General features: G+C 46.2%; 2 protein-coding genes across 3 annotated transcripts; one reads left to right on the top strand and one right to left on the bottom strand.

Annotated features, from left to right (window-relative positions):
- Positions 1 to 164: 164 nt before the first annotated feature.
- On the top strand, positions 165 to 25,383 carry LOC6538132 (dedicator of cytokinesis protein 3). 2 transcript variants are annotated; one of them, XM_039376342.2, is made up of 13 exons: positions 165 to 930; positions 8,101 to 8,342; positions 8,404 to 8,552; positions 18,140 to 18,260; positions 18,324 to 18,561; positions 18,664 to 20,397; positions 20,456 to 21,276; positions 21,336 to 21,445; positions 21,560 to 21,577; positions 21,724 to 21,930; positions 21,995 to 22,169; positions 22,228 to 22,449; positions 22,511 to 25,383. In XM_039376342.2, exons 1-13 carry the CDS (start codon positions 897 to 899, stop codon positions 24,461 to 24,463), a joined length of 6,024 nt encoding a protein of 2,007 aa, XP_039232276.1. In that variant the 5' UTR covers positions 165 to 896; the 3' UTR covers positions 24,464 to 25,383. The 2 variants fall into 2 exon arrangements, with proteins under 2 accessions (XP_039232276.1, XP_002098667.3); XM_002098631.4 differs by lacking the exon at positions 21,560 to 21,577.
- LOC6538133 (innexin inx3) lies at positions 8,801 to 14,685 on the bottom strand. Its single transcript, XM_015193187.3, has 6 exons — positions 14,568 to 14,685; positions 12,466 to 12,662; positions 10,991 to 11,199; positions 10,174 to 10,634; positions 9,957 to 10,110; positions 8,801 to 9,888 (listed from the first exon to the last, which is right to left on the bottom strand). Exons 2-6 carry the CDS (start codon positions 12,626 to 12,628, stop codon positions 9,688 to 9,690), a joined length of 1,188 nt encoding a protein of 395 aa, XP_015048673.1. The 5' UTR covers positions 12,629 to 12,662; positions 14,568 to 14,685; the 3' UTR covers positions 8,801 to 9,687.
- Positions 25,384 to 25,430: the final 47 nt, after the last annotated feature.

Genomic DNA, 25,430 nt, shown 5'->3' with positions numbered 1-25,430 from the left:
AACTGTAACTGATATCGGTTCGAGTCTTGGCTAAATCATAGTTACCAGTGTGACCATTGCTGCCCCAATGAAAATTCCCACCAAAGTTGCAGTGTCAGCTAATCGCTCCCGAAAGAACTGGCCACACTGCACAGTATATAAGGCGACGAATCGCGATTTTTGTTGTTGTTTTCCAAACAGCTGAGCGGCGGACGGATATTTGTTGTTGCTGCGCCCGGGAAGCTGCGCAGCGGAGAACGCGAAAAATAATAAAACGCAAAAAATAGCAAAAATTAAACGCGTCGCGAGTGCAGCAGCAAGCAACCATAATAATTTGCGGAGCCAAAAGACAAGCAACTGAAATTGCGCAAAGTGTATAAATCCAATTGGAAGTGCGGCTGGGAGTCCCAAATTCGTATTGATTTTCTTGTTTGTGTGTGCGCGGGTCCGTGAAAAAGGCAACAAAAGCAAAGCAACCACTTCCAGACTTCCCAATCAGCCACTTCCTTTTCTTCCACCTAGCGGTAATCATTGCCAATTGGAACCGCGATCGTTGCCTTCCAGCGACAACAACAACAACAACAACAACAGCAATGTAGCAAGTGTATTTGCTGCTTGTAGTTGTAGTCATTAAACAAGATAAAGTGCAAAGGAGCGACAGAGAAAGGGCGAGAGAGGGAGATAGACAACAACAAAAGCGAAAGTTATATTGAGTGCGTTGATATGTACGCGTGTGTGTGTTAGTGCGAAAAATTGTTGATAAATATTGGAGGTAATAAATGCGAATTCAAATGCAAATATTCGCCGATGAAAAGGGTGTCTCCGCAAAAATCCGTTGATTAATTATAAATGCAGGGAGTGGCCGGCTAAGTTGGATTTTTTTGTGCCCAAACTTGCAGCGGAGAAGCAGCGACAAAATGTGGATACCTTCGAACAACAAATACGGAGTTGGTGAGTAAATAATAAAAGTGGGCGGTGTGCATCCCCACTTTTCCATGCCACCCAGCCACCCAAAACACCCACCACCCACCACCCACCGCCACCCCCCCGCTGGGCGTCACGTGCGCGGCCTTTGTTTTTATTGCTGCCTTTTGCGGCGATTCACGCTTTTTTCCGCGAAACGCCGGATGCCATGCCAACCACCCCCGCACTTTTCCGAGCAGGGAGGAAAAGCGATTCTTCTACTTATTTTCGTACACAAACTGTTTGTAGCATCATCATCCCCTCAGCTTACCGCACCTTTCCCCCCCACACACGCCCCTCTGCCAGGCAGCGTGTAGTGTATCTCAAAGAGATTTCCCTGTTTGTTGTTGCTGCCGCGCTGCGATTTGATGTGTTTATACACACAGTTTTCCCCGCGCTCAGTTTTCCCGCACAGCGCACGGCTGTCGCGTTGCCAATTTCCCAGCCCAGGTGTTGCCAATTTAAACGCTTTCGTAATTACGAACACCTAAAGAAATGTTTATTTCGTCGGAAAAACCTTTATCGTTCCAAGTTCATTTGATTTTCAAATCAAATGTTTCTATCGTTTTGGAAATGGGTCATAGGAAATTATTTCGATCTGTGGCTTGCTGATTGATGTGAAAGGAACAATATTATATTGCTATTTAATATAGTGTATACTAGTAATGAGACCCACTGGATAGATAGAATATAAAAAAAAGGAAAAGACTTTATTTTTAAAGGAGAAACTAACCAAGATTAATCAAGGAATATAATTTCTATCGCGCAGCTAAAACATGTTGGGAATTTTAGCGCAGCTATAGGGATATAACTACGAATATGTTGCTATTTCTTCCTAATTGGTCACAGAGCACATAAGAGCATCAAGCTTTTAGCAAAATAAATAGACAGCAAGTATATTTTCCTCTGCACAATAGTCGAGATTTCAACGGTTACCAGTGTGTAGTGTGTAACCGGCGTGGAAAATCAAGTTGCGTGTTTTGATAACACACATGCGAACAATACAAGTGGATCTTGGATATTCTTTGTGCAGCACATTGAGCTCCACCAGTTGGTTTCTCCTCGGCTGGGATGCCCACATTATCTTCGCATTCGTCGCACTTCTCGCTTCAATGGCAGTGCTTAACAAATTACTAAGGGGACAGGGCAGGGAAGTAGTCAACAAAGTAAAATAAGCAAAAATAAAACAAAATAAAATGAAATGAAAGACCCAGCGAACGACAACGGATGATTTGCGATGTACTACGGACAGCATCTTCAGTGGCAGACTCTGTGCCAAGTTTTATTCATTGTGCCGCTTCAATGGGTTTTCTTCGCCCAGATAAGCGCCCTTATTCATTGTTTATGGGATGCTCTTACTAAGAGTATTTGCCTAACGATAAAACGCCTAAATGGTTTCAATAAAATGGCAAATTGTTGGTAAATTTGGTTGGCATTCTATAAAGAAGTAGTTAAAATGTTCATATACTCCACTGTATAGAGTTGCCAGTTAAAGGGTATGCCATATTCGTGACTGCCACCCAAATACTCTTACAGTTCGCTCCAGTTTGCCATCAATCGCGGAGACAGCTATTTGCTGCTGTGCGCTGACATTTGCTCCACATTCAAACCAGAATGCAAAGATTGACATGAGAGCGGTCAGAGTTTACACAAATCAATCAGTCAGTCGTCGACCAGCCAGCCATCCAGCTGGCTTAGCATCATTAGCGATTCGATTCGAGGCGCTGTCAAGCCAACGCCCTAACCTTGCACAATGCCCGGCCCCGCCCCCTTGCGCCCCCTTGCGCCCACTCCAAACCCACTTCCTTGCCTGTCGGCTCACTGTCCTCCTGTCCTTTCATCTGGCAGCGCCACGTGCTGGCCAACTGCAACTGCTGGGCAATGACTTCATTACCAGCGCACTCTTTGTCCGCAGCCCTCGGTCCTTTGCTTCTGCCCCTATTAGTAATTACTGTACCGCTGCTGCTGCCGCTGCTGCTGCACATACAGTCAAACATCAATAAATTGAAAGCTGAAGCCACCATCTGTCACCGCGTGTACGAGTATATGGGGAATCATTTTTCAAATGTATCAGGCTTTTACTCATGTTTACATTCGGTTTGTGGTTATTGAGTTTGCACAAGAAACTGTAAGCACTTGGGAAAAATGTTTACCATTACAATATTTCTTTCATAAACTTGATTTACGAAATTTGCAGAATGGCTACAAAACTGTTCAATGGGAAAAACCATCTCTTATGATCAGTAAACATTTTCTGATTTTGTTAGCTCGCCCCGAGTTGGCTGAAGGGAAATTTATAGTAGCTTTTTATGAAGTTTACAGTAAAGTTTTAAGTAAAGTTTCAAAAGGTTCAGCTTACCGAGGTCGGACCGTAGCGTTGCCCTCAATTGCGCAGTGAGTCGCGTGCACAATGGTGACAATTCTGCGGAGCAACCCTCGTAAATCTGGACCTGGACCTGGCCATGCGGGTCACTTCGTTCGGGAGTTGGCGAACTTAGATTCGTAGCTGAAAGTTTACGCAACTTTTTGCCAAAAAATCTGAATGAATCCACGGGGGCTGAAGGGCGGAGGCGGGGGCAGGAAGGAAGGGACAGGCCTGCGGCACCGGATGTTGCCGCTCCGACTTTCCGCCTGTCTTTCTGCTTTTTCCAGCGAATTCCGCTGTCGCTGCGGCAATTTCAGTTTCAACTTTAATTTAATATTCATTTTATGCATTTGGCCGCACAAATTTGTGCAGCGCTTCCTTCCTTCAGAATAACGCACAACCAACCACACACACACACACACATACACATATATACACACACACTCACACACGAGTGCGCATAAAATTGATTCATTTCCATTGTTTAATATGCTCGGCGAGCGCGCTTCTTTTTCATTTATTTTCCGATTCGATTCGAGTGGTGCGTATGGAACGAACACTCGTCCATTTGAGTTGTACTTCCATAATTCGTCTTTAACGATTTATTTATGAATTGCCATTTGCGGGACACACGGCACACACGGCGTATGATTAACAGCCCGCTCGCACGCACACTCGAAATTTATCAGAATGTCGCATTTGGGCGCATTATCGGTCACACTGCCTTCCGGATGGGATGGCTCTGATGTTGGTGACCCCGTCCCCGTGGACTGATTTATGTAAATGCTTGTCTAGGAAGGGTACTGCCATAGGTAACCCCCCAAAACGGAAGTAGCCGCTGCCATCGATAAGGCAGGTGAGATAAGCAGTTGGAGTTGGGCGGAAAGTAAATGCACTCACTATACAAATAGCTAACAAGTTCTTCCTGCTGGTGATTAATGGTCATTAACAGTTGGCGTTTATTGATGGGCATGAAATATAGATTTACCAAAATGAGCAAACCAATTTACAGCGCCAAATGTGCGCCATGTGCACTTAAAGTGCAATAAGTAATTACATGCGAAAACAAAATGCAAACAGTAACAGAAAACAAACGAGTGTGCAAGCACTCAATTGAGTGGCATATATGAAATGCATTTAATTACAGCACTGCCCGCCACATCGGGAGATACAAAATGCATATAATAAGCAAATATTTCAGGTCCCCAACCACAAGTACATACATATACATATGTACATATATATACATATGTATTCACATACCCGTTTTTACTCCACAATCGTAATGAAATCCACTTGACAATGGTTGGAAGTGCGCTTTGTTTAGCTGGGAGTTCGCTTTACATGCACAGATACAGCTCCAGCATCCATTCATCCAACTCTATTATTCAGACAATGTCAGTGATAATGACATCTGATTGACATTTGGGTCATGCTTCCTCCTGCGAACAGGTTTCAATCGATTCCGTCCAGCAGAAACACTTAATAGGTCTTATATTTCAAAAATAAAATAATAGATAATATTATATTAAGTCTTTAGAAAATGAGTCACTTACATAAGTACAAGTTTATATGGCTAGTTTGCAATGAAACTTTGAAGTAATTAATATGTATCTTTCTATATATTTATATCCTAATCTATTTATGTAGTCATTTTTTTGAGATTCTACGCCATTGTATAACTCGTTTGCTTTTAACGACAACTTTTTACCTAAACTGGAATACTTTAAGCAATATTCGTGTGCCAAAGTCTCATTAAATCATACAAACTGGGGTCATAAATGTGTCATGGATAACTATAAGGTGTTTTTTATTTTTTTGAGTTTTGGGGCGGAGTTTCGAGGAACTAAGCCTTTCTCTACAGGTAACTCTCTGGCGTAGCTATAACCCTAAACGATTCGTAGCTAATTTTAGTGGTTTTGGCCAGCCACTTGACCCACATTCCCGTGGTTTCCCTTTCCGCAGCCGGCGAGTTCCACTTTGTCGGCGACCTCATATTGCTGGCTATAACACAATTAATTAATTAAATTCTTAAGCCTCCCCAGTGGCACTTGAGTGCAGGGGCGTCGCAGGGGGGGCAGAGGCGTCGTAGAAGGGTTAAGTGTGAAGATGGGCCCCCTTACGCCCAGCTCATTTAATCCACTTGCAGCTGAGCTGAGCTGAACTGCGGCTGCGGTTTGAGTCACACAGCGAGTAGTGCAGACAGTGCTCTTTCATTTAATTTAAAATTATTTTCCGCCTCGGGTTTTACCCTTCCCCGCCCTCCCCTGCCAACCCCTCTTCCATTTGCCATGCACTTGCCTTAACGACTTTTTTATTTAAATACGTTTGTTGACATTGCGGACTTGTTGGAGTGGGCATTGTGTCCTCCGCTCCTTCCTTCCTTGGCAGCTACCCCAGCTTTGCCCCTTTGTGACGACGGGGCACACAAAAAGAGTGATGTAAGCGAAGCCTTTTGGGATATTGCATTCATCGTAAAAGTAATTATGCGGCTCGGCCTACGATGATCCTGCCAATTTCCAGCGTCACTTCAAGGCAACTTTATGAAATTTAATATTAAAATTTCCCTAAGCTGGCATTTAGCTCATTAAAAGTATTTATGCACTCGGCAAAAGTGGTTAATGTATGCTTAGGATATGGTAAGGAACATAAAAGCCTACTCACCTACGAAAATTGGTCTTTAAAATGTAAAATACAACATTCTAGAGCGGAGAGTTACTTCACTTGATCTGATATTAGGTGTTGCAGTACGAATGGCTTTTCAGATCCTGCTTCGGCTTCTTTAGCTCTTTTCTGCGAGTGTACTTGTGGCTGGGTTTTCCAGTTGGCTTTGAGTTTTAGCAGCTTGCCAAGCCGACGCCTTCCTAATGTGACTGACCTAAATAGTGCAAACGCTTGGCTGGCACTTTGCCTATTGCGTTGTGGAATCCGGGATGTGTGAGAACGTACACTCAGCAAAAAGCCAACAGACTTATGGAGCAGCTTTATGTCTTTTCTGTAAGGAAAACAAACAGCTGTTTATATTCCTCTGAAATCATTCAAAGAGCTATGATCTTCCTGCTTAAAGTTATTATTTGCAACTTAATATTTCCATAAATTTAAAGCACTGCCTTGTTTTTTGCGAGTGCCAAAGTGTGGGTATGTGTGCTCATTTGCTGGAGTGTTTGCCTGCGCCGACTGAAGTGCCAGGAACGGAGGTCTTCAACTGGCATTTTAAATTATAAAATACTCGCTATTTAGCATCTCCAGAATTCATTTAAATCGGGCTGCCGCACTCGCGACGAGCAGCTCAAATTGAAGCCAGTTAGAGGCGGTTGTCGAATGGTATATCTAAAATGTTGAAAGCTGACTGAAGTGAAGTGGAGTGGAGTTGGGGCCATGGCAGAATCAGCAGCAGCAGCCATAAAGCAGCAGCAACAGCAGCATCTACAGTAGCAGCAGCAACAGCCACAGTAGCAACAACAGGAAGCAGTTTGCCCATTTTCATGGCACTGAAGCATTTCATTTTACATCTCCTCGACACCCACCGAATCCCCTTCACCATCTGTCTATCTGTCTGTTTGGGCGTGCGTTTTATTAGCTCCTTTCGTTGATATGCTCATGCCGTGCTCGCTCGTTTGTCTTTCAACAAGGGAGCTCCACATCCACACAGCCACATATACACATCCACACTCGCAGCAACAGCAACAGCCACCCAATCCCACAGACACCACCACCTCCACCAGAAGCACCACCACCACCATCCACATCAGCACCACCCTGGCCGAAGCAAAAAGCAGCAACAGCAGCAGCAGCAGAATCAGAAGGCCGGCTTCCTCGACTTGCGGCGCCTCCCGGACTACAGAGTGTGCCTTGCATTTGTAATTGATACACGGCGAAAAATCGGACATGGTCTGCTCGGCATACCAATTAAGAGCCCTTAGATCGAGAATGATTGTGGAGAAATTTCTTGCAAATGCGGGACTTACGTTGTAATCCTACAAATCATTGGAACATGAATATTTATGAAACACAGAAATCGTTTTTAAACGCCTCACCTGTTTAGAATTCCTTGATTAGAAAGGGGTTAGTTTGGGATTATATTTTTATTAAATAGAGAATACTGTATACTATTCGAAAGCTTCCACACAGCAGAATGTGTTGAGTGGTTTAGTAAATGCCAAGAATAATATCCATCTAAATACCACATGGCTCAGTTCTTTTAATCGAATGATTACCAATTTTCCTACATTTTGGAATCAAACCAAACTTGGCAGTGTAGTCGTTGTCATAGCCACCATATCCAGCATTGCGGATACATTCAGCAGCCAGCATATCACACAGCCCGGCGATGTGGCTCCAATTTGAGCTCCGCTTGACTGTGGGCTCCATGGCACTTGGGTTGCTGCATCCATTCAGGAGCCAAAGTGTTCGATTGCCGGCGTGGCCAAGTGCTGCTCATTGTTCCGTGTTCCCAACGGAGAGAAAGTGGGAGGCACCCCCATATACACACTAAGGCTCCATAAAAATACACACATTCGGTTGCATACATGTATTTTCCTTTTGCTGCCATTTGCCTATTTATAGTTGAAGTATTTATTGTTGCCGGGCCACTCGTGGCATGCTCAAGTGGCCACTCGTGGGGGCACTTTAATTGCCACGCCGTCCATCCTGGGGCAATGTCATGGCCAAGAAGTGGCAACGCAACTGGTTGTAATCCAGCCGCTTCTTGGACTTCAGCTTTAGCTTTTCCTGCTCTCATTTTCATTTACTCATCTTTACACATCTTCTCCCTCCATCTCTCACCCAAACAGCCATCCACAACTGGCACGGCAATGTCCGGTTTGGCCTGGCACTGGATGTCGGCGATTCGGTGGACATTGTGGAGGAGTGCAAGCACTGGTACCGTGGCTCCTGCCCCCGAAAGTCCCGGGCAGTGGGTCTCTTCCCCAAGACCTACATACACATCAAGGACCTGTCGAAAATCGATCCTGTCGTCGCCGAATGCACGCAGGTTCTGCGGGAATGGTCGGAGATCTGGAAGCGCCTCTATGTGGTAAGTGGTTATAGTACCCACTACTTGGTTCATTTGATAAACCATCCCCAATCTTTCTCAGGATCGCGAAGCGTACAAGTTCCAAACCCTGCGCAAGGTTATGTTTTCCATATTGGAAAGTCGGAGGGAACTCCTTAGTGCCACCATGACGCAGGATCAGACACTGGAGCTTCAGATGGTTGTGGTTTCCAAGATAGACTGGGGCAATCGGTAAGTTAAAAGCTACTGGATACTGAAAGCTAAGAAAAGCAACGATAGCTTTTTAAAAATAGGCTTTCATTGATAGGCGTTCCATGTAAACGAACTTAAAGCGTTTTCCTTGCTTATAAGTACTCTCAACAAATGCGTTATACTTATATTGTAACTCAAAGATTTTCTCAGAACAATGCAAAATGCGACCTTCGTGATTTAGAAATCCAACAACCACAATCAATTCCCGCCCACTGATAAGTCCAGAGTTTAGCTGAAATTGTATATAGAATATTTATTACAACTTTGAACTTAGATAGCTTGGGTTCTCTTTTGCTTTATGTAAAATGTGTTCTTTTCTAGCAATAATCACAATAATTTTGTTATAAACAAAATTGCTTAAAATTACGATATATCTGTAGACTAAATGTTAGGACAAAAATAGCGAGAGCATTGTGTATACTCGTTTAAATATTCATAATCATATTCCTCGTCGTATCTCGTACCCATTCGATTACTACAATTTTATATAGATCAACGTTTCGTGAGCGTGCGTGAGCGGTAAGCAGATATAGCTGCATAGGTATTCCTCGATCCGAACTATCCACTATCCACTATCGAGCTAACTGCTAAACTTAAGTGTATATTTTAAATGGCGCATCATTGTCAACGACCTAACTACGATACCAAGTAGCAAAATCGTTATATGGGATATCCTCGATCGTCGTTCAATCAATCAATCAATCATCTTCAACCTACAAATTGCACGGTCTGCCTGTGTCCCTCTCGTTTCTTTTATCATCTTTTTTTTTTCATTTTCATATTTATTTTCATTTTTATTTGATTTATTTTGTATCTTCTCACTCTGTGGCTCACCTCGTGTCAATGACGAACTGCACCTGTCTTTCGCTTGCCTAGGACCAAATTCAAAGATTATTTCCTTATAATTTTGCTAAATATATTTCGCACAGAACATTACTGAGTTGGATCTCCGAAAGTGCAATTGCTGATTCGTTCTCTTTCCGCAGTCTTAGTGGTAGAAATGGAAATGCCTAACCTCATGACACACAACTCTCTCTATCTCTCCCCCCCTTCTACAAATATTATTGAGAAATCATTGAAATCATTGTTTTGAAGCCAATCCGTGGCAATGGGCTCATGTCTCCGTCTCCTTGCCGCCGCCAAAGTTCTCCACTGGCGGGTAAATCGGAGGGCTGATGGGGTTCATTTCCAGGGTCGATGGTGCGGATGGGGTTCGGGATGCTCCCAGCAGACCGCAGAGCTGCTGCAGCATGTCGCTGTAGGATCTTGTGCTGAGATTCTGGCTCAGGAAGTGCAAGATCAGGAAGTCGCCAATCTGTTGGAGAAACCAAAAACGGATTAATATACAGCTTAAAGTTGGTAAAGTTTCAGTTGTGGACTCACCTCCAAACGCCTGACCAATCCGGCGATTTCCTTGCGATGTCCCGAGCGATAGGCACGCTTAATGATGGTCTCCCGAGTGGTGGGCATCATGATAACCACCAGTGAATAGAGCACAGCCACGCCGGAGATGGTGGCCAAGATGATAAACCAGAACCTACAAGAAGCGAATAAATATTGAAGATCCCTTTGAAGTGAAGCAACCGACTCAACTACTCACCATATGAAGATGTAGATCTTCTCGTTGAGGATATTCAGTGCCAGCACACAGAGGGTGTCGTGCTTCTGGATCGATCCACTAGGACCGAATTTGTGGAACGTGCACTTGGTGAGTCGGGGAAAGATCTCGATCATGGGATCGAAGCGCTTGTCCTGATCCATGTTCGAGAACTTGACCACATCCGTGCCATAGGACATGAAAGCACCGCCCAGAAACTTATCCACCATAAAGATATTCACAATCACGTTGATAAAGTTAAGAAGTTCGCAGAAAAAGTATGCGAACGAGTAGCCATTGTGGGTATTCAAACTGTTCACGAAGTACTTGAGGATCCGGTCTTGACGATCCCGCCGATAGTCATCCGGCACACTGACCATGCCACGCAGTCCATCGGTGATCATGCGGATCTTGCCGTCCTCCATGTTCTTCCAAACCCAGTGGGGCACGTAGAACATGAGCCCCTGAAATAATTAACAGATTAGTTTGGTCGGAAGCGGGAATTACAATAAATTAAAGAAACCGCATTTGTCACGTTTAAAGTGCGCAGCATGTGATAGGCTACAGACATACTAAGTAAGACTTCAATTAAGTTCACTTTATCTATACAGAAGATGGAACTTTTCGTATTGCAAGATTGCTCATCATCATGTAAATTGGGAAAAGCGTGTGGAATTATTCAATTACACTAACACGAGATCATTACGCATTGAAAAAGTCATATGGATTTCCAAATAAATCTTGAGCGATGTAAACCATTCACTAAATCTAGACTTAGTGCTTCTTATATATAGTATATATATCTTCGATCTCCACTCACCTGGAAGAATAGCACGAATGGCACCCATTGATAGTAGCTGTGATAGCGCTTCTCATGGCCGTACTCATTGCCCAATCCAGGACCAGCCACATCCGTTCCGATTTGCCGATGCTGCTGACCAGGTATCGTATACGTGTAGGTGATCCAGCAGAAGGTGTTGATCACGTGCATCGGTATGGCGCCGTCGTTGATGCAACTTATGGGATCGCCTGCAAGCGCAGAGATAGAGATAATTTGTAGATATGCATTCGACCTCGTCGCAATTCAAATCAAGGGAAACGCAAGCGCATTCCTCGCCAGAAACCTCCTCGCCAGCCGTTCGTCAACGTCAAGTGCCATTAGGGCAATCTCTGGGTACTCTGGTTCTATGGTTCTCTGGTGGAGCTGGCTGTCTGGCGGAGCTGGCCCCACGGTCCCAATTTGTCGACGCTGTGGGTGCGGTAACGACTATGCTACGGTTACATTTATTATGGCTGCAGACGTGCCTAGGTAAACCTAGTGCCTGCAACATTCAGCTGGCTGGACGGACGGACAGATAGACAGCCTTTTTTTGGGTGCGCCCCAACTTTATCGTACACTCTGACTACCCCTACTCCCACTCCTACTCCTCCCCCTTTTTGGACAAACAAAGTGGATACAAATGGAGCTGCAGACGAAGGTGGAGCGGGCTGGATGGGAAATTCCCAGAACCAAGCGTCAATATTTGAATGTGGTTTTGTCAGTTGTTCACTTTTGGAGCACTTCTTTTAATGCACAAATATTTGGATTGAAGCTGGGATGGCTTTGCGATGTCTAGATCGGATTGAAGTCTAGTGAAATGGGTATAAAAGTCAGGAAGTTTTCACTAAGACCAAAAGAGATTTATGTAAGAACTATGGCTCGTTCATTTTTGAGCACAACCGAATGTCATTGCCGTTTTATTATTTATTTTTAAATTATTCGTTGTCAATGTGTTTTGACTACTAGTTTCGATTTTTGATAACGCTTAGCACTTGTTTACTCAAGGCCTTTTTCTTATCACCCCTTTTTCGAATGAATAGAGATAATTGTTTCAAGTGTAATATACAGCTCGCTTAAAAGTGCGTGGGAATGTAAAATCATATTAATAACAAGTACCATTATGTAAGACACAATCCAATGAGCCCAGCTTGAGCCAGTTACATTGATTTTCACGCCAGTTTCTGGCGAGGCACAGGGCCACCACCCGTGGCGAGCTATATCGAATGAGTCATTCGAAAAAATCGCTTTAGTTGAAATCCGATGAACGACGTGTTGCGGTCAATTTGTGAAAGCTCTGCACGCGTTTTTGCCTCCGTTTCAAAGAGCTCGAATTCAAATGGATCGAATCGTATTTCTTGGAATTTAGTGCTGCATTAGCAGCATTGCAGCAATTGCAAAGGCAAACTGACAAACTGGGCCACTCAAGTGCTAAACACTTGCAGTGCTGCACTAATTTTTAGGAGGTGCTAACTCACCGATCAGATTGTTTGCGGTGACGATGATGCAACAGGTGAACAGAATGGCCGTCGTGATCCTGTAGTGGCAGCGGAAAACCATGTTGTCGATGACCGCCTTGTCCAGCAGATAGCGTATCTTGATGAAGCCGGACACAGCCGAGACCATGCCAAAGACCGCCATGTTGATGGTTGGTGTGCTGCTGCAACGAAGCTAACTGCAAGTGGACGAGAGAGAACATTAATGAAATGAGCAGCGGGACACTGTGAGAAATGGGTATATCGTTTCGAATTAACAATGCGTTTATTTATTCCAAACTCTGTTTCTTTTGCTAGTGCTAAGATATGAAAGGATGTTGCATTGGGAGCACAAGTTATCTTTGGCCGACTGCATTGCAATCTGCCTTACTTCGTTTGCCATACTTGATTGTGTACTGTGTGTTTGCCTTGTGCGTTATCTAGGACAGACATGACATATTCCAAATTATTTCACCACCCAGCCTCACATACACGAACACACTTCCTCCCCACTCCCAATCTGAGCTCCACTACTATACCATACCATGCCATACCATACCATACCATCCCATACCATTGGTTGTCTGGGACTCTCGGCGTTATCGTCGACAAGCCGCACTTACAATTAAGTAAGTGCTTGGGCAGTGCCGGAATTGTTTGTATGTCGGGCAGCATAGCAGTCTCTCTCTCTAACTGAATAATGCGAGTATGTTGTGCAATCTAATCTAATCTGCGCTAAGCTTCAGGTCCAGGTTGAATGCCCTGCCCTCCTCGCCTGTGTTACCCCCAGGCCCCAAAAAGTACTAGATAGCTAACAAGTTCATCTCAAGAACTCGGCTCTCAGAACCGGTACAGCTTTTTTGTCAACCCACGCATAAATTTCACTTTGTCCCCAGCCAAATGCCCAAAGAGACCGAAATCCCAAAGGGGTTTTGTTTTCTTTTTGTTTCCACTTTTTGGACTTTTATCGGCGCTTTTTTTGGGTTTCGAGTTGGGTTTTTGGGCTTCGGCTCGCCGTGGATCAGGTTCTGGTTGGCTTTCTTCTCGGTTCTTTTGTTTATATGCAAATTTTTTTTGGTGTTTTGGGCTATTGTGTGTTTTATGTGTGTGTTTTGGCTGTATTTCATTTCGGCACGACAGATCCCATCGTATATAACTCCGAATCCGAAGCGGAGTCGGAATCGGAATCCGTGAATCCGTAACTCCGAGAGCGAAACGCACACACAGCCGCACGCAGGGCGCATAGAGTCGTCTCTGTCGCACGCATGCGCGCGGCAATTAAAGTCGCAAAGTATCTGTATCTGCGCAACGGCAGCTACTCCTTTTAAATGCATCAGCTTCTGCACTGAACATTCAATCTTACCACGCACACAGCGACACGAACAGATACGCGCGGAGAGCACTTCATTTCGGGCCCAACTTCAATTCTGGCCTTTTTTCTTTCAATAACTCTTTTTTCCCTCTTTTTTTTTCTTTTTGTTTTTTTTTGTTTCTTTCGAAAAAGACAAAAAAAGAAACTGGTTTTAAGGTATTTTCTTTTTGGGAGCGGAGCGGAGCGGTCGCGATCGGATCCGATCGGTTGTTGCCACTGTTCTCTCTCATTTTGTGTCGTTTTCCTTGGTGTGTTGTGTTGTTTTTTTTTTTGTTCATTTTTTCCTGATGGTGTTGCTACCAAGATTGGCAACAGCAACCTGCCAGTTGGCCAGAACCGAACTGCGACGACCCCTTCGCACACTTAAGTGATTCTTTTGCTCCTGCTGAAGTCGAAGTAGCTCCGCTTTTCAGAGCTCTCCGCTCGCATTTAAATTTATTGCTGCCACTTTGACACTTTGGAAAACGGGTTTTCGCTCTCAGTATTTATAATTTCTGGCTGGTTTTTTGCTTGTTTTTTTTTTTGTTTCTGTTTGTTTTTAACTTTGTTGCAGATTCGAGATTTCTATTATACACAAGTACAAACACACAGATACACACAGACACGGACAGACTCAGCTGGAATTGCACTCGCAACTGCATTCGGCGATGGTGGTGTGCGTGTGCAGCTTGGTGGTTGCTGCTCAGTGCTGCTGAGCTGTGATTTCAAACCACTCAGACTATGGTGACCATACCCGTATCCGTATCTCGAAAATGTGCAGCTGCTCTCAGCGGCGTTCAAAAACCTACTGAAAACCGAGTCGCAGAGCTGCAAACCGAACGATCCACTGTATATGTGCTTCCCGAGCCGCGAGAGAGTCGCTCTTTCGATCTGGGTGGTTTTCCCTCTCCGGCGGAACCAGCGATCCCAGCTGGTTCCCGCTCCCAGTTCCCAGTTCCCAATTACACTCAAGCTGCATTCGCGCATTACCTTTTACCTGAGCCAGAGAGACCCGGTGTTGTTACCTGTAGAAGTATTGAGGTGCCGAGGTGCAGAGGACCCACCCAACCACCTCAGGTCGCTTAGGTAGTTCTCGCTGAGTTTCTACAATTCCCAGATTTTCCCTCGATCTTGAACAGACTTGAACGCGGCCCAATAACATCTGGATTGAAAATCTGTAAATCCATTGATTACTCTTGTTCTCTGGTTGGGGAGTGGAATTCTCTACAACTTTATCAGCTAGATTTGGATTGGAGATTAAGTTAGGGTAGCTTAAACAGTCGCCGTTAAGTCGATGTAAGCCAAACAAAGATTTTGAAACACAATGAGCCAGAACTGGAACCTCCAATAAAAGAGTTTAAGAACAAAAGATATATTTAAAACTTCAGCGCTCAAAAAAACAAAACTGTAGATCTCTTCTTTATGTTCGAGTTTAGCTTTATAGGGTTTTTAAACTTTAATACTACTGCTCTGGATAGCTTGAAGACTCAAGTACATACTTTCAACTCTTATGCAATCGCGAGCACATGCAATTATTTATCCTTTAATTAATCACCTCTCTAAATTAATGGGACCTCAAATTCAAACTCGAGTAAAGAAATTAATGAGGTGGACCCCAAGTGCATTCCAATTAATTCCTCGGAACTTGGAGCTGCCTGTGCGTTTAACTTATCGCCGTTTCCACGTCCAGCGAATCCTCTGACAGCACAGACGCCGCTCTGAAGGGTCCGCCAAGTGGAAGTCCAAGGAACTATTCGTCGTCATATTCCAGGCCCATATACATATACCCATATATATACGATGTGGCCGATCGCATACACTCTCAGTGTATAGGGTTCCGAAATGAAGATCCATTTGCATGCTGAGAGCTAGACAAGCAACGCCAAACTTGTTGCCAGGCATTCCTCCCAGTTCCCTGGGAGCTTGGTCTCCAAATGCTCCCCCCCTTTTGAGTTCCAAGTTCGAAACCTGCAACTCCTTGCCCCAGTGGAATGACTCAGCTCGGTGGCTTTGGCCTGCTGCGTTCTTCGGTCTTGGCCATAATGAAATGGCATTTCGAAATGGCTGCTGCTGCTGCTGCTGGTGGTGCTGCTGTTTCCATGTCCTGAACCACTGCGCTCCACTTCGCCTCCCTGCGCATTGCACTGTTTGTTTATTGAGGGTTCCCGATGTGCCGGTTACCATGCCTTTATCCCTATGCTCCCTATGGCCTGTGGATGTGGATGTGGCCTGGCCTCTCGCCGCTCGCCAGAAATGTATCTGCCAGCTACACCTTTTATAAAGACATTAAATACGAAATATATGGCATGTGTGATTGTGATATGCCGTGTATCTGGGCCGCTGGTGAGACCAAACCCATAGATACAATGCCATCGAACGCGTTGTTGCTATTGCTTTTGTTTGTGGTTGACAGCCCTGCTTATCGAAGTGTAAATAATTAAATTTTTCTGTATCGTCTGGTTCTCCATCTTGTTGCGTCTTCTCCGTTCTCCTCCGCCTTCCTTTTTTTTTCTGTTGTGTCATATCTTCATAGATTTCCAACACTTTAGGCGAGGCTTAATTAAAAAAGAATTTGTTCAGATAAGCAAAGCAGCGGTTGGCATTTTGGAGCATTTTGGGGGAATACATTTGACTGTATCCCTTGCCCTTCACCTGTTGAGCTTTGGGTCAGGCACTTAATTAAAAGCGACTTAAAGTGTTCATTACCAGCAGGGCTACCGTTTTGTATTTTTGCGGGTCCCAGGCAGCCGCGCACGCGCTCCTCTCATATTTGTATCCATGAGATACATTTTCGAGTCGCAGTGCTTCATTTGGTCACGTCAACTCAGAGCCACGACTCCCGGCGTAACAGAGGTGGCTCAAACCCCACACAAACCTATATATCTCTATATGGCCAGAGAGTCAGAGATTACCATTCCCCAGACGACGAGACCCATAAATCTTGTTCTCCGAGGTCTCTACCATAGCACCTTTGTTTCTCTACTGGTTCCGGTTCCAAAATGGAGATTCTCTTCTGATTCTCCCACTCTCTCTCTCTCCCTGTCTCTTCTTCTCATTTTGAATTTCACCTGAGCCAGAGCGAAGCCGTTTAGGCCTCGTTAACAGCAAAACGGCTTCTTCGGCCTGTTCTGGAGCTGGAGGTTGGATGGTAAAAGATGCCTGGCTCTCTCGCTGCGTAAGTCAGGTAGAAGGCGCAGCGTAGCCGTGGTAGCAGCATCGTCAACATATTGCTGATGACGTTGGACGTTGGCCGCCACAACCTGGCTGTGAACCTGGCCGAAACTCCGCTCCTCCTCTTCTCTGCTCTTCCCTTCTCTTCTCTCTCTCTGCTCCTCTCGCATGCGCCACCGGAATGCCGTGAACCCATTAGCTGGTGTAGTTTTTTGTGTACCTCATCTGGCTGGATCGGCAATCGGCGATCGCCTCTGTAAGCAGCCGAAATTTATGCGTCATGCGGGCCATGCGATGTGTGTCCAAGATCCGTGGCTGATCATCGCCATCATCATCATCATCATCATCATGTAAATTCCAATCGGTAGCCACCGTACGAAACAGCAGGCACGTACTGGGCATAGATAGTGTGAAGTTAATGATCGACCCAATCCATTTAGATACGATCTTTGGCGATAGAACTCGATTGATTCTCGATTTGAGCTACTTTCTGAAAGTTGAGCGGTGTCGTGACAGGTTCTCTGGCTGCCTTGGCACTGATTCATTCGATTTGCATGAATGCTACGAATTACTCAGACTTCATGGAACTCGATAGTTTATAGTACCATTGCATATTAAACAGAACAGGAACATACTTTTCAGATAAGCTTATTCAGAAAGATTTTATTGAGATAAAAAGTTTAATGAACAGCAATACAGAAATAGTATAGACATTTATTCAAAACATATTGAATTATTTATTCCCCCGCAGCAGCAATGTTTTATTATGGGATCTCCCTTGCGAAGCTGGAGCGCTCTTGAAATTGCCTAAAATCATTCCCTTCGCGGTGTGTTCTATTTTGGGCTTATACTCGGGTGATTAATGGTGATCACCCATGATGACTGACCAAATTTGTATTTAATTCTTGGCGCTCCGCACGACTCCGTCAAGCGACAATTAATTACGAATGCGTCAATTTCCTTAAAGCTCTAATGGTCTTCCAAACAACCAGCCTGATTGCATTCGAAGGTATCCCACGATCCATTAATTGAAATGTGTCTTCTGTCGAGGAACGTGACAAAGTCGCAAAGTTGTTTTAGCTGGGTGTTTCCTTCCCTCATTTACCTCATGATAGCGATATCAATCAAGCGGCAAATGCTTTCCGATCATTGCAGCAAACTTGGCCTGGACTTGGTGCCCAGAGAGGGACCACTGGCGGTGGATCCACATGGCATTGGCATCGTGAAGCTCTACAATGTCCATGTGAGCAGTGCTGATAACGCCAAGGCCTCCTCGGTATAATTAGTAATGGAATATCCAATGGGATTGTGTAATATTTCTTGATTTAATAACCCACAGAGTCGGGGAACTTTGAGGCGGAAGACGCAGCGGAAGATTCTCACCCATCATCTGTACTTTTGCATGCGCGATTTTGGCCATCGGATTGGTGGCGATGATGCGGAGGTCTACTTCTTCCTTTATGATGGCAGTCACATGCGACCGCTGTCCGAACGGTTTCTGGTCAAGATCTCCAAGGATGGTTTCTCCAACTACATTGAACGGTTGCACAGCAACTGCACGGTGTTCACTGATCTGGGTAAGGCATTTATTATATTAACATGGTCGAAAAGCAGATGAAATCCATTAAAAATGTATTATAATCTTAATATGCTTCTTGTAAACCATTTAATATCTTCAGGTGCCGCTGATCTCAATGAGGAACTTCACCTGGTTGCCGTGGTTATGCGCGTGGGCAAGATCATTCAGTCGGACTCTATCAAGAAGATCGAGAAGGGTGGCACATTGGGTCATGGTCCAACCTTCCGTCGACCATTTGGAGTGGGTGTTCTCTCGCTGGGCGACATTGCACACTTCGATAGCAGTCTGGAGCAGTCCTCCGATGAGCGGGAGTACAACTTTAAGCTGTTCCAGTGCGAGGAGAAGGACTTTCACCTGCTGCCCGAACTGATTATCAAGAAGTCGAGTGGAAAGTACTCGCCCATCCAAACGAGTCAGGGAACTCAGGGCATTGTTGTGTCTCTAAAGCTCCTGCACGGTGGACTGGGTCAGGCGCGGCAGGAGCAACCGCTGCTCTTCCAGGGCTCTACGATAACCAGGAAGATGGGCTTCCCGGATGTCATCATGCCCGGAGATGTCCGCAACGATCTCTTCCTCACTCTGGAGCGCGGTGAGTTCGAGCGCGGTGGAAAGAATACGGGAAAGAATATCCTTGTGACGGTTGTGGTGCTCGATGTGGCGGGTAATGTTCTCACCGACTGCCTTTGGGGTGCCTCCGGCATGGAATCCCAGACGCAGTACAAGTCCATGATCCTGTATCACCAGAATGCTCCCAGTTGGAATGAGATGTTGCGCCTCAGCGTGCCGATCGACAAGTTTTCCACTGCTCATGTGAGGTTTGAGTTCCGGCACTGTTCGACGAGGGATAAGACGGAACCGAAGCTATTCGCCTTCAGCTTTGCCAGGCTTATGGACACCGGTGGTGCCACTTTGGGCGACGGCCAGCACGAGTTGTATGTGTACAAGTGCGAGGATCCCACGAAGCTTCAGGCCTCCAACTATCTGCGGTTGCAGTGTAGACCTCGCGATGCACAGGCCAAAATGGATTGTGGCGGTTGCTTCAGTCGCAGCTCCAAGGAAGTGTTCGTCCTGCGCTCCCTGCTCTGCTCCACAAAACTTACCCAGAACGCTGACCTTCTATCGCTGCTGCAGTGGCGCACATATCCGGAAACGATCCAGGACTCGCTGACGGGAGTCCTGCGGCTGAACGACGAAGAGCTGGTCAAGTTCCTGCAGGACGTGCTGGACGCCCTGTTTGCCATGTTCTCCAATGAGGAGGGTAACAGCACCCAGCACTCGGGCCTCGTTTTCCATGTCCTCGTGAGCATCTTTAGTCTGTTGCAGAGCAACAAGTTCCAACATTTTCGTCCGGTGATGAACGAGTATATCGAGAATCACTTTGCGGCCGCATTGGTTTACAAGGGACTCATCACCTCAGTGGAGCACATGGCCGTGTTCATGACCAAGGCAGAGCACCCCGACCCATTCCAGAAGTGTTTCGGTTCCCTGGAGTATATATTCAAGTTGCTAATCCAGTCGAGGAAATTGTTTGCCAGGGCAACAGGTGGGCAGTATGAGGACTCGTTCAAGCGGGACCTCCACTCCCTTTTTACGGCCCTCAATGGAATGCTGGCTGTGCCCTCGTACGATGTCATCATTCCCACCCAGGAGGCACTGCTTAATTCGACGGGAGTGGTGCTGGAACAATTGAAGGACACGCTCCCCGCTCCGGAGTTGGGCATGCTGGCGCGGAATATGCTGGACGCCATTCCCCGGGGAGCTCCCATTCGGTTAATTCAGGCGAAATTGCATGCTGTCAAGGATCTGGTGTCTGGGGAGTTGTTCCACGAGGATGGTATGTTACATTAGTTGAAAGTAATTACCAATTTGCCTAATTTACAACTCAATTTCAGATTCCCGCACTGTGGTTCTTTCGGTGGCCTGCAAGCACCTGCGCATGCATCTCAGTCGCCGGGATGAGCTGCGTCTGTGTGCTGAGATTCTCTCGGAGATTCTTAGCCAACTGTACGATTTACAGAAGGAGCAGCGCGACAAGGTGACCAACACCCTACAGCACGACCTGGACTCGCTGTGCAAGAATATACTGGGCATACTGATCCGTACCATTAGCATTATAATGGAGGGATCCAATGCAGTGTTGCCGCAGTTGGTTTCCTGTCTCTTGGGTTTGCTGCAGCTGCTCGACGAGACGCACTACAAGCGCTACTGGGACGAGCTGAGTCCCAACAAAGATCCGCGGGATCTGAAGGAGTTCCTTAGCAAATCATTGCTGGTGTACGAGGAACTGTTGACCCAGGACTGGCATGTGTTCCCCAACGATTGGCTGGTGATGAAGCTGGCCGCGAACGATGTGCTGCGCATGTCGCTGGAGGAGTTCGCCAAGCCGCTGGTCTACAGATTCTTGGGACCCCAGGCCTTTGATTCGCAGCTCTGGTGGAGCTACTTCAGTCTGGCTGTTGCCTTCTTGACACAGCCCTCCCTGCAGTTGGAACAATATAGGGAGCCCAAGAGGCTGAAGATACTCCACTCGCATGGGGACATGCGGGTGCTCATGGGCTTCCAGATACTCAGCATGTGGTCGCAGCTGGGCGAGCAGAAGCTCCACTTTATTCCATCGATGGTGGGTCCATTCCTGGAGGTCACTTTGGTACCGGAGCCAGCTCTGCGGAAGGCCACGCTTTCAGTCTTTTACGACATGATGCAGTGCGAGCAGGTGGGTTGTTGTTTTATCGTTTTCAAGCATGGGTAATTAATGTGAATCTGCTCGAGCAGGCTGCCCGTGGTTCGTTCCGTCTGGTGGAGAGCGAACTGATTGACAAGCTGGACCTGCTCATCAGCGAGAACAAGGGTGACGACGAGTATAGGGAGCTGTTCAGCACCATGTAAGTTGCAAAACATGCTTTACGGCAATATGTTGTACATAAATGTTTGTAAATGTCTGTAAATATACATATATAACTCACTTCACACTCATTGCAATCGCCATCCATAAAAAGGGAACATCTCAGCTTGGTGTAAGTTTAACTCAGTGCAATTTTTTCCTTGCCTTAAAAGTAGTTCTTTCCGCTAGTCCATTTGTTGTATATTTTATTTGTTTGTAATCCTCACCCTTTGCCGTTGTTTAAGGCGCTTAGTAATTTTATTTATTATGTGCTATCAGTTTGCTGGAGAAAGTCCAGGTGGAGAATCCTAACTGGAAGGAGGCTGGCATCGCTTTCATAGCCTCAGTCACCAGACTTTTGGAGCGCCTTCTGGACTATCGTAGCGTAATGCAGGGCGAGGAGAACCGGGATAAGCGCATGACCTGCACAGTCAATCTGCTTAATTTTTACAAAAACGAAATCAACCGGAAGGAGATGTATCTGAGGTGAGTCTATGGCCAGTTGATATGCGGCTTCTTCCAGTTTCTTATTTCATTTTTAAACCTGCAGATACATCTACAAGCTGCACAACCTGCACCTGCAGGCTGAGAATTACACAGAGGCTGGCTTTACGCTGAAACTGTACGCCTCCATGCTGAGTTGGGATCGGGAGACCCAGAGCTTTGCCCCCTTCGATAATAGTGGTCAGCCAGAGTGGCAGCGCAAGGAGCGTCTATACCACGAGGTTAGCCACCATCTCTACCATCCATGGAATATACAGTAACCTTAATTATGTCTTGCAGATCCTTAAATACTTCGACAAGGGAAAATGCTGGGAAAAGGGTATTCCGCTGTGCAAGGAGCTGGCTCAACTATACGAAACCCGGCGCTTTGACTACAACAAGTTAAGTGAAATACTCATTCAGGAGGCCAAGTTCTTCCAGAATATCCTTACTCAATTGCGACCGGAACCGGAATACTTCCGGGTGGGATTTTACGGAATGGGACTGCCACTTTTTGTGCGGGTATGCTAAAAGCTTTATAAATCATATTAACTTAGTTCACTAATTCAATATAATATTCAAGAACAAGCAATTTGTGTATCGTGGACTGGAGTATGAGAGAATTGGAGCCTTCACACAGCGACTGCAAACGGAGTTTCCTAGTGCTCAGATCCTGGGCAACAACAGTCCGCCGGACAACGCCATTCTGAATGCTCCGGATCAGTACATACAGATCAGCAATGTAAGACCTGTTGGGGATGCACAGGCCTTGAAGACCGCAATGGTTCCAGTGCCGGAGAAAATAGCTCGTTTCTACGAGGTCAACGATGTGACCCGATTTATCTACGATCGCCCCATGTACAAGGGAACAGTGGACAAGGACAATGAGTTCAAGTCGTTGTGGATTGAACGCACCATTCTAGAGATTGCTAGTCCACTGCCAGGAATTCTGCGCTGGTATGAGGTTAAACAGAAGACGATGCAGGAGCTAACGCCAGTGGAGTACGCTTGCGAGATTATCAGCAATGCCGGCAAGGAGCTGTCCGAGCTGATCGTGCAGTATAAGCGCGATCCCAAAAGGAATATTAATCCCTTCTCCATGCGTCTGCAGGGCACAATCGATGCCAATGTCATGGGTGGTATAAGCAAGTATCAGGAGGCTTTCTTCTCCGAGCAGTTCCTCAAATCTCCGCAAGGTGCTGGACAGCAAGCGAATGTCCAGCGGCTAAAGGTTCTGATCCTGGAGCAGATCCAGATTCTGGAGCAAGCCCTCGAGCTGCACGGTCAGCTGGCGCCCAGTGGAGTTCAGCCTCTGCACAATCGCCTGTTGGAACGCTTTTCCCAGCTCAAGCAAAGTTTATCCGGCATGGGCAGACTGAAACGTCAGCACTCCGAGAGCATTGTAAATACTCCTTTACCACCGTTGCCCACAGAGCAGCGAGTGGCTCAGGCGACAGCTTCCTCAAGCTTGAATGCCAATGCCCACAGCAACTATGTATATGATCTCGATGAGATCTACACGAGACCGGGAGACACCGTAAGACCCGTGGACCCACTCAGTTCCTACCAAACGCTGAGTAAGGAGAGTCTGAGTATTCCTCTGGAGGATGCCGCTGCTCCCCCAGTGCCAAATCGTCCACGCTCGCAGAATTTTATGGCAAACGGATCAATGGACAGCCCGGAGGTCCCGCCGAAGCGACAACCGACTTTGAATTCTCCCAATGCTCCTCCGCTGCCTCCGCGCGGAATAACACCGGACAAGAGGGCGTCAAATCCATTGATTTTCAATGACTTTGGCTCTGGAGATGCTGTGGGTCGTCGCCATTCTCAGCAGCAGCAACACCATGGCCAAAAGTATTCCGTTGTTGATATTAGCTACGATGATCCAGAGGCAGATCAACAGCCGCACTCGCTGCCCCCGAACTTTCAGGACGGAAGCGGTAGTCACCTGAGCGTCTGCTTTGCCCCCAATGATTTCCGGGACTCCGGCATATCGACGACTAGCTCCAGGGAACTGAACCACATGAATCTCAATAACCTGAGCGAAGACTCATCGTCGATCTCGACCATTACCGTGCAGCATCGGGAACACTGTCGCATCAGCAGCAATGGCAGCTTGGACTATAATGCCACAGCATCAATGAACATTACGCAACGGGAGAGTTCGACTAGTTCGTTTGATGTGGAGGACTTTCCAGTGCCGCCGCCGCCCATTCCGCCCAAATCCTTGGCCGTGTCAAGCAATGGGGTCAACATTTCACTTGATGAGGCACACTCACCGCATCCCAGCACACAAGCGAACACCACACAACTCAATCACAGTCAGAACCCAAATCAGAACCATTCCACAAACAGTCACCATCATCAGCAGCAGCAGAATGGAGATGGCGATGGTTATAGCACGTTGCAGCATCCGGTGAACGGGCTGGGGCTGGCTACCCTTCCACCACCACCTTCTGCTGTTGAAGCGCCACTACCGGCATCTGCAATCGCCACATCTTCATCTAGTCATCAGCACGATGGCGGCACTTTTTGAGTTACAATATGTCGCTGCCATCATCCACCCGATCAGCCACATCAGCCACACAAGCCATCCTCATCCACGTCGACCTCGGACAGCACGGCCACGGATACGGCATCGGAATCCACGGACTCCAGTTCGTCCACTCATTCGATGACGCCGCCTCCACCTCCCCCACCGCCGCCATCATCCTTTACTCACTTGCATCATCAGATGGCAGATACAACTTACTACTGCCAGGATTGTCTGTCCTCGCCGTCTCCCCCACCCACAATCATCACGGAGCAGGCACAAGTGCATCCCACTCCGGGTTTGACCTCAGCGCAGGCCCATATCGAGCACTGCTCGTGTGGATTGAGTTTTTCGGTGGTACAGGATCAGCAGGAGCAGTTTCCCAGGCTGCTCCCCACGAGGTATTCAACGCTGGAACGGCAGACCGATGGCTTTCAGGTGGAGCAGGTGTCCGGCTGCCAGCATCATCATCACCAGCACAGCCCGTTGTATCATCTTCCCCAAGGCAGTCAGGATGCACATGCTCAGACGGATTTTACCTACGCGCAGCGCTGAAAGCTATATCTATAGAAGAAGTTAGGGGTCTTGGCGACCCACAGAGAGTGAGATTAAATTTCGCTAAGTTTTTACAATTATTGTTTAACTTTGTTTTTAGAAATGCTCTATTTTTACTCTGATTATTTTTGGTGCCAAATTTTTGCTGCAAGTCCAAAGCGCAATATAAACAAATGTTGTAATGATATAGGTTGCATATACAATTTTATTAATTTTAATATTATTTTATTTTATATATAATTTTTTACGGGGAATTGTCGCTAAAGTTACTAAGAAGAATGTTTAGATAAGAGAATAAAGATGAAATGATTTTTATATTGAATGAGGATATCAAATACTGAAACCAAAATACAGAACGCTAATCAAAATCGATCAACGCAAAATATATATACACTGAAAACAAAGCAGGACACCG

The sequence above is a fragment of the Drosophila yakuba genome, chromosome 3R (genome assembly GCF_016746365.2).
Source record: "Drosophila yakuba strain Tai18E2 chromosome 3R, Prin_Dyak_Tai18E2_2.1, whole genome shotgun sequence".
In the NCBI taxonomy this organism is placed as follows: Eukaryota; Metazoa; Arthropoda; class Insecta; order Diptera; family Drosophilidae; genus Drosophila; species Drosophila yakuba.
Note: the sequence above shows the minus strand (reverse complement) of the source record. Positions and strands in the feature narration are given on the sequence as shown.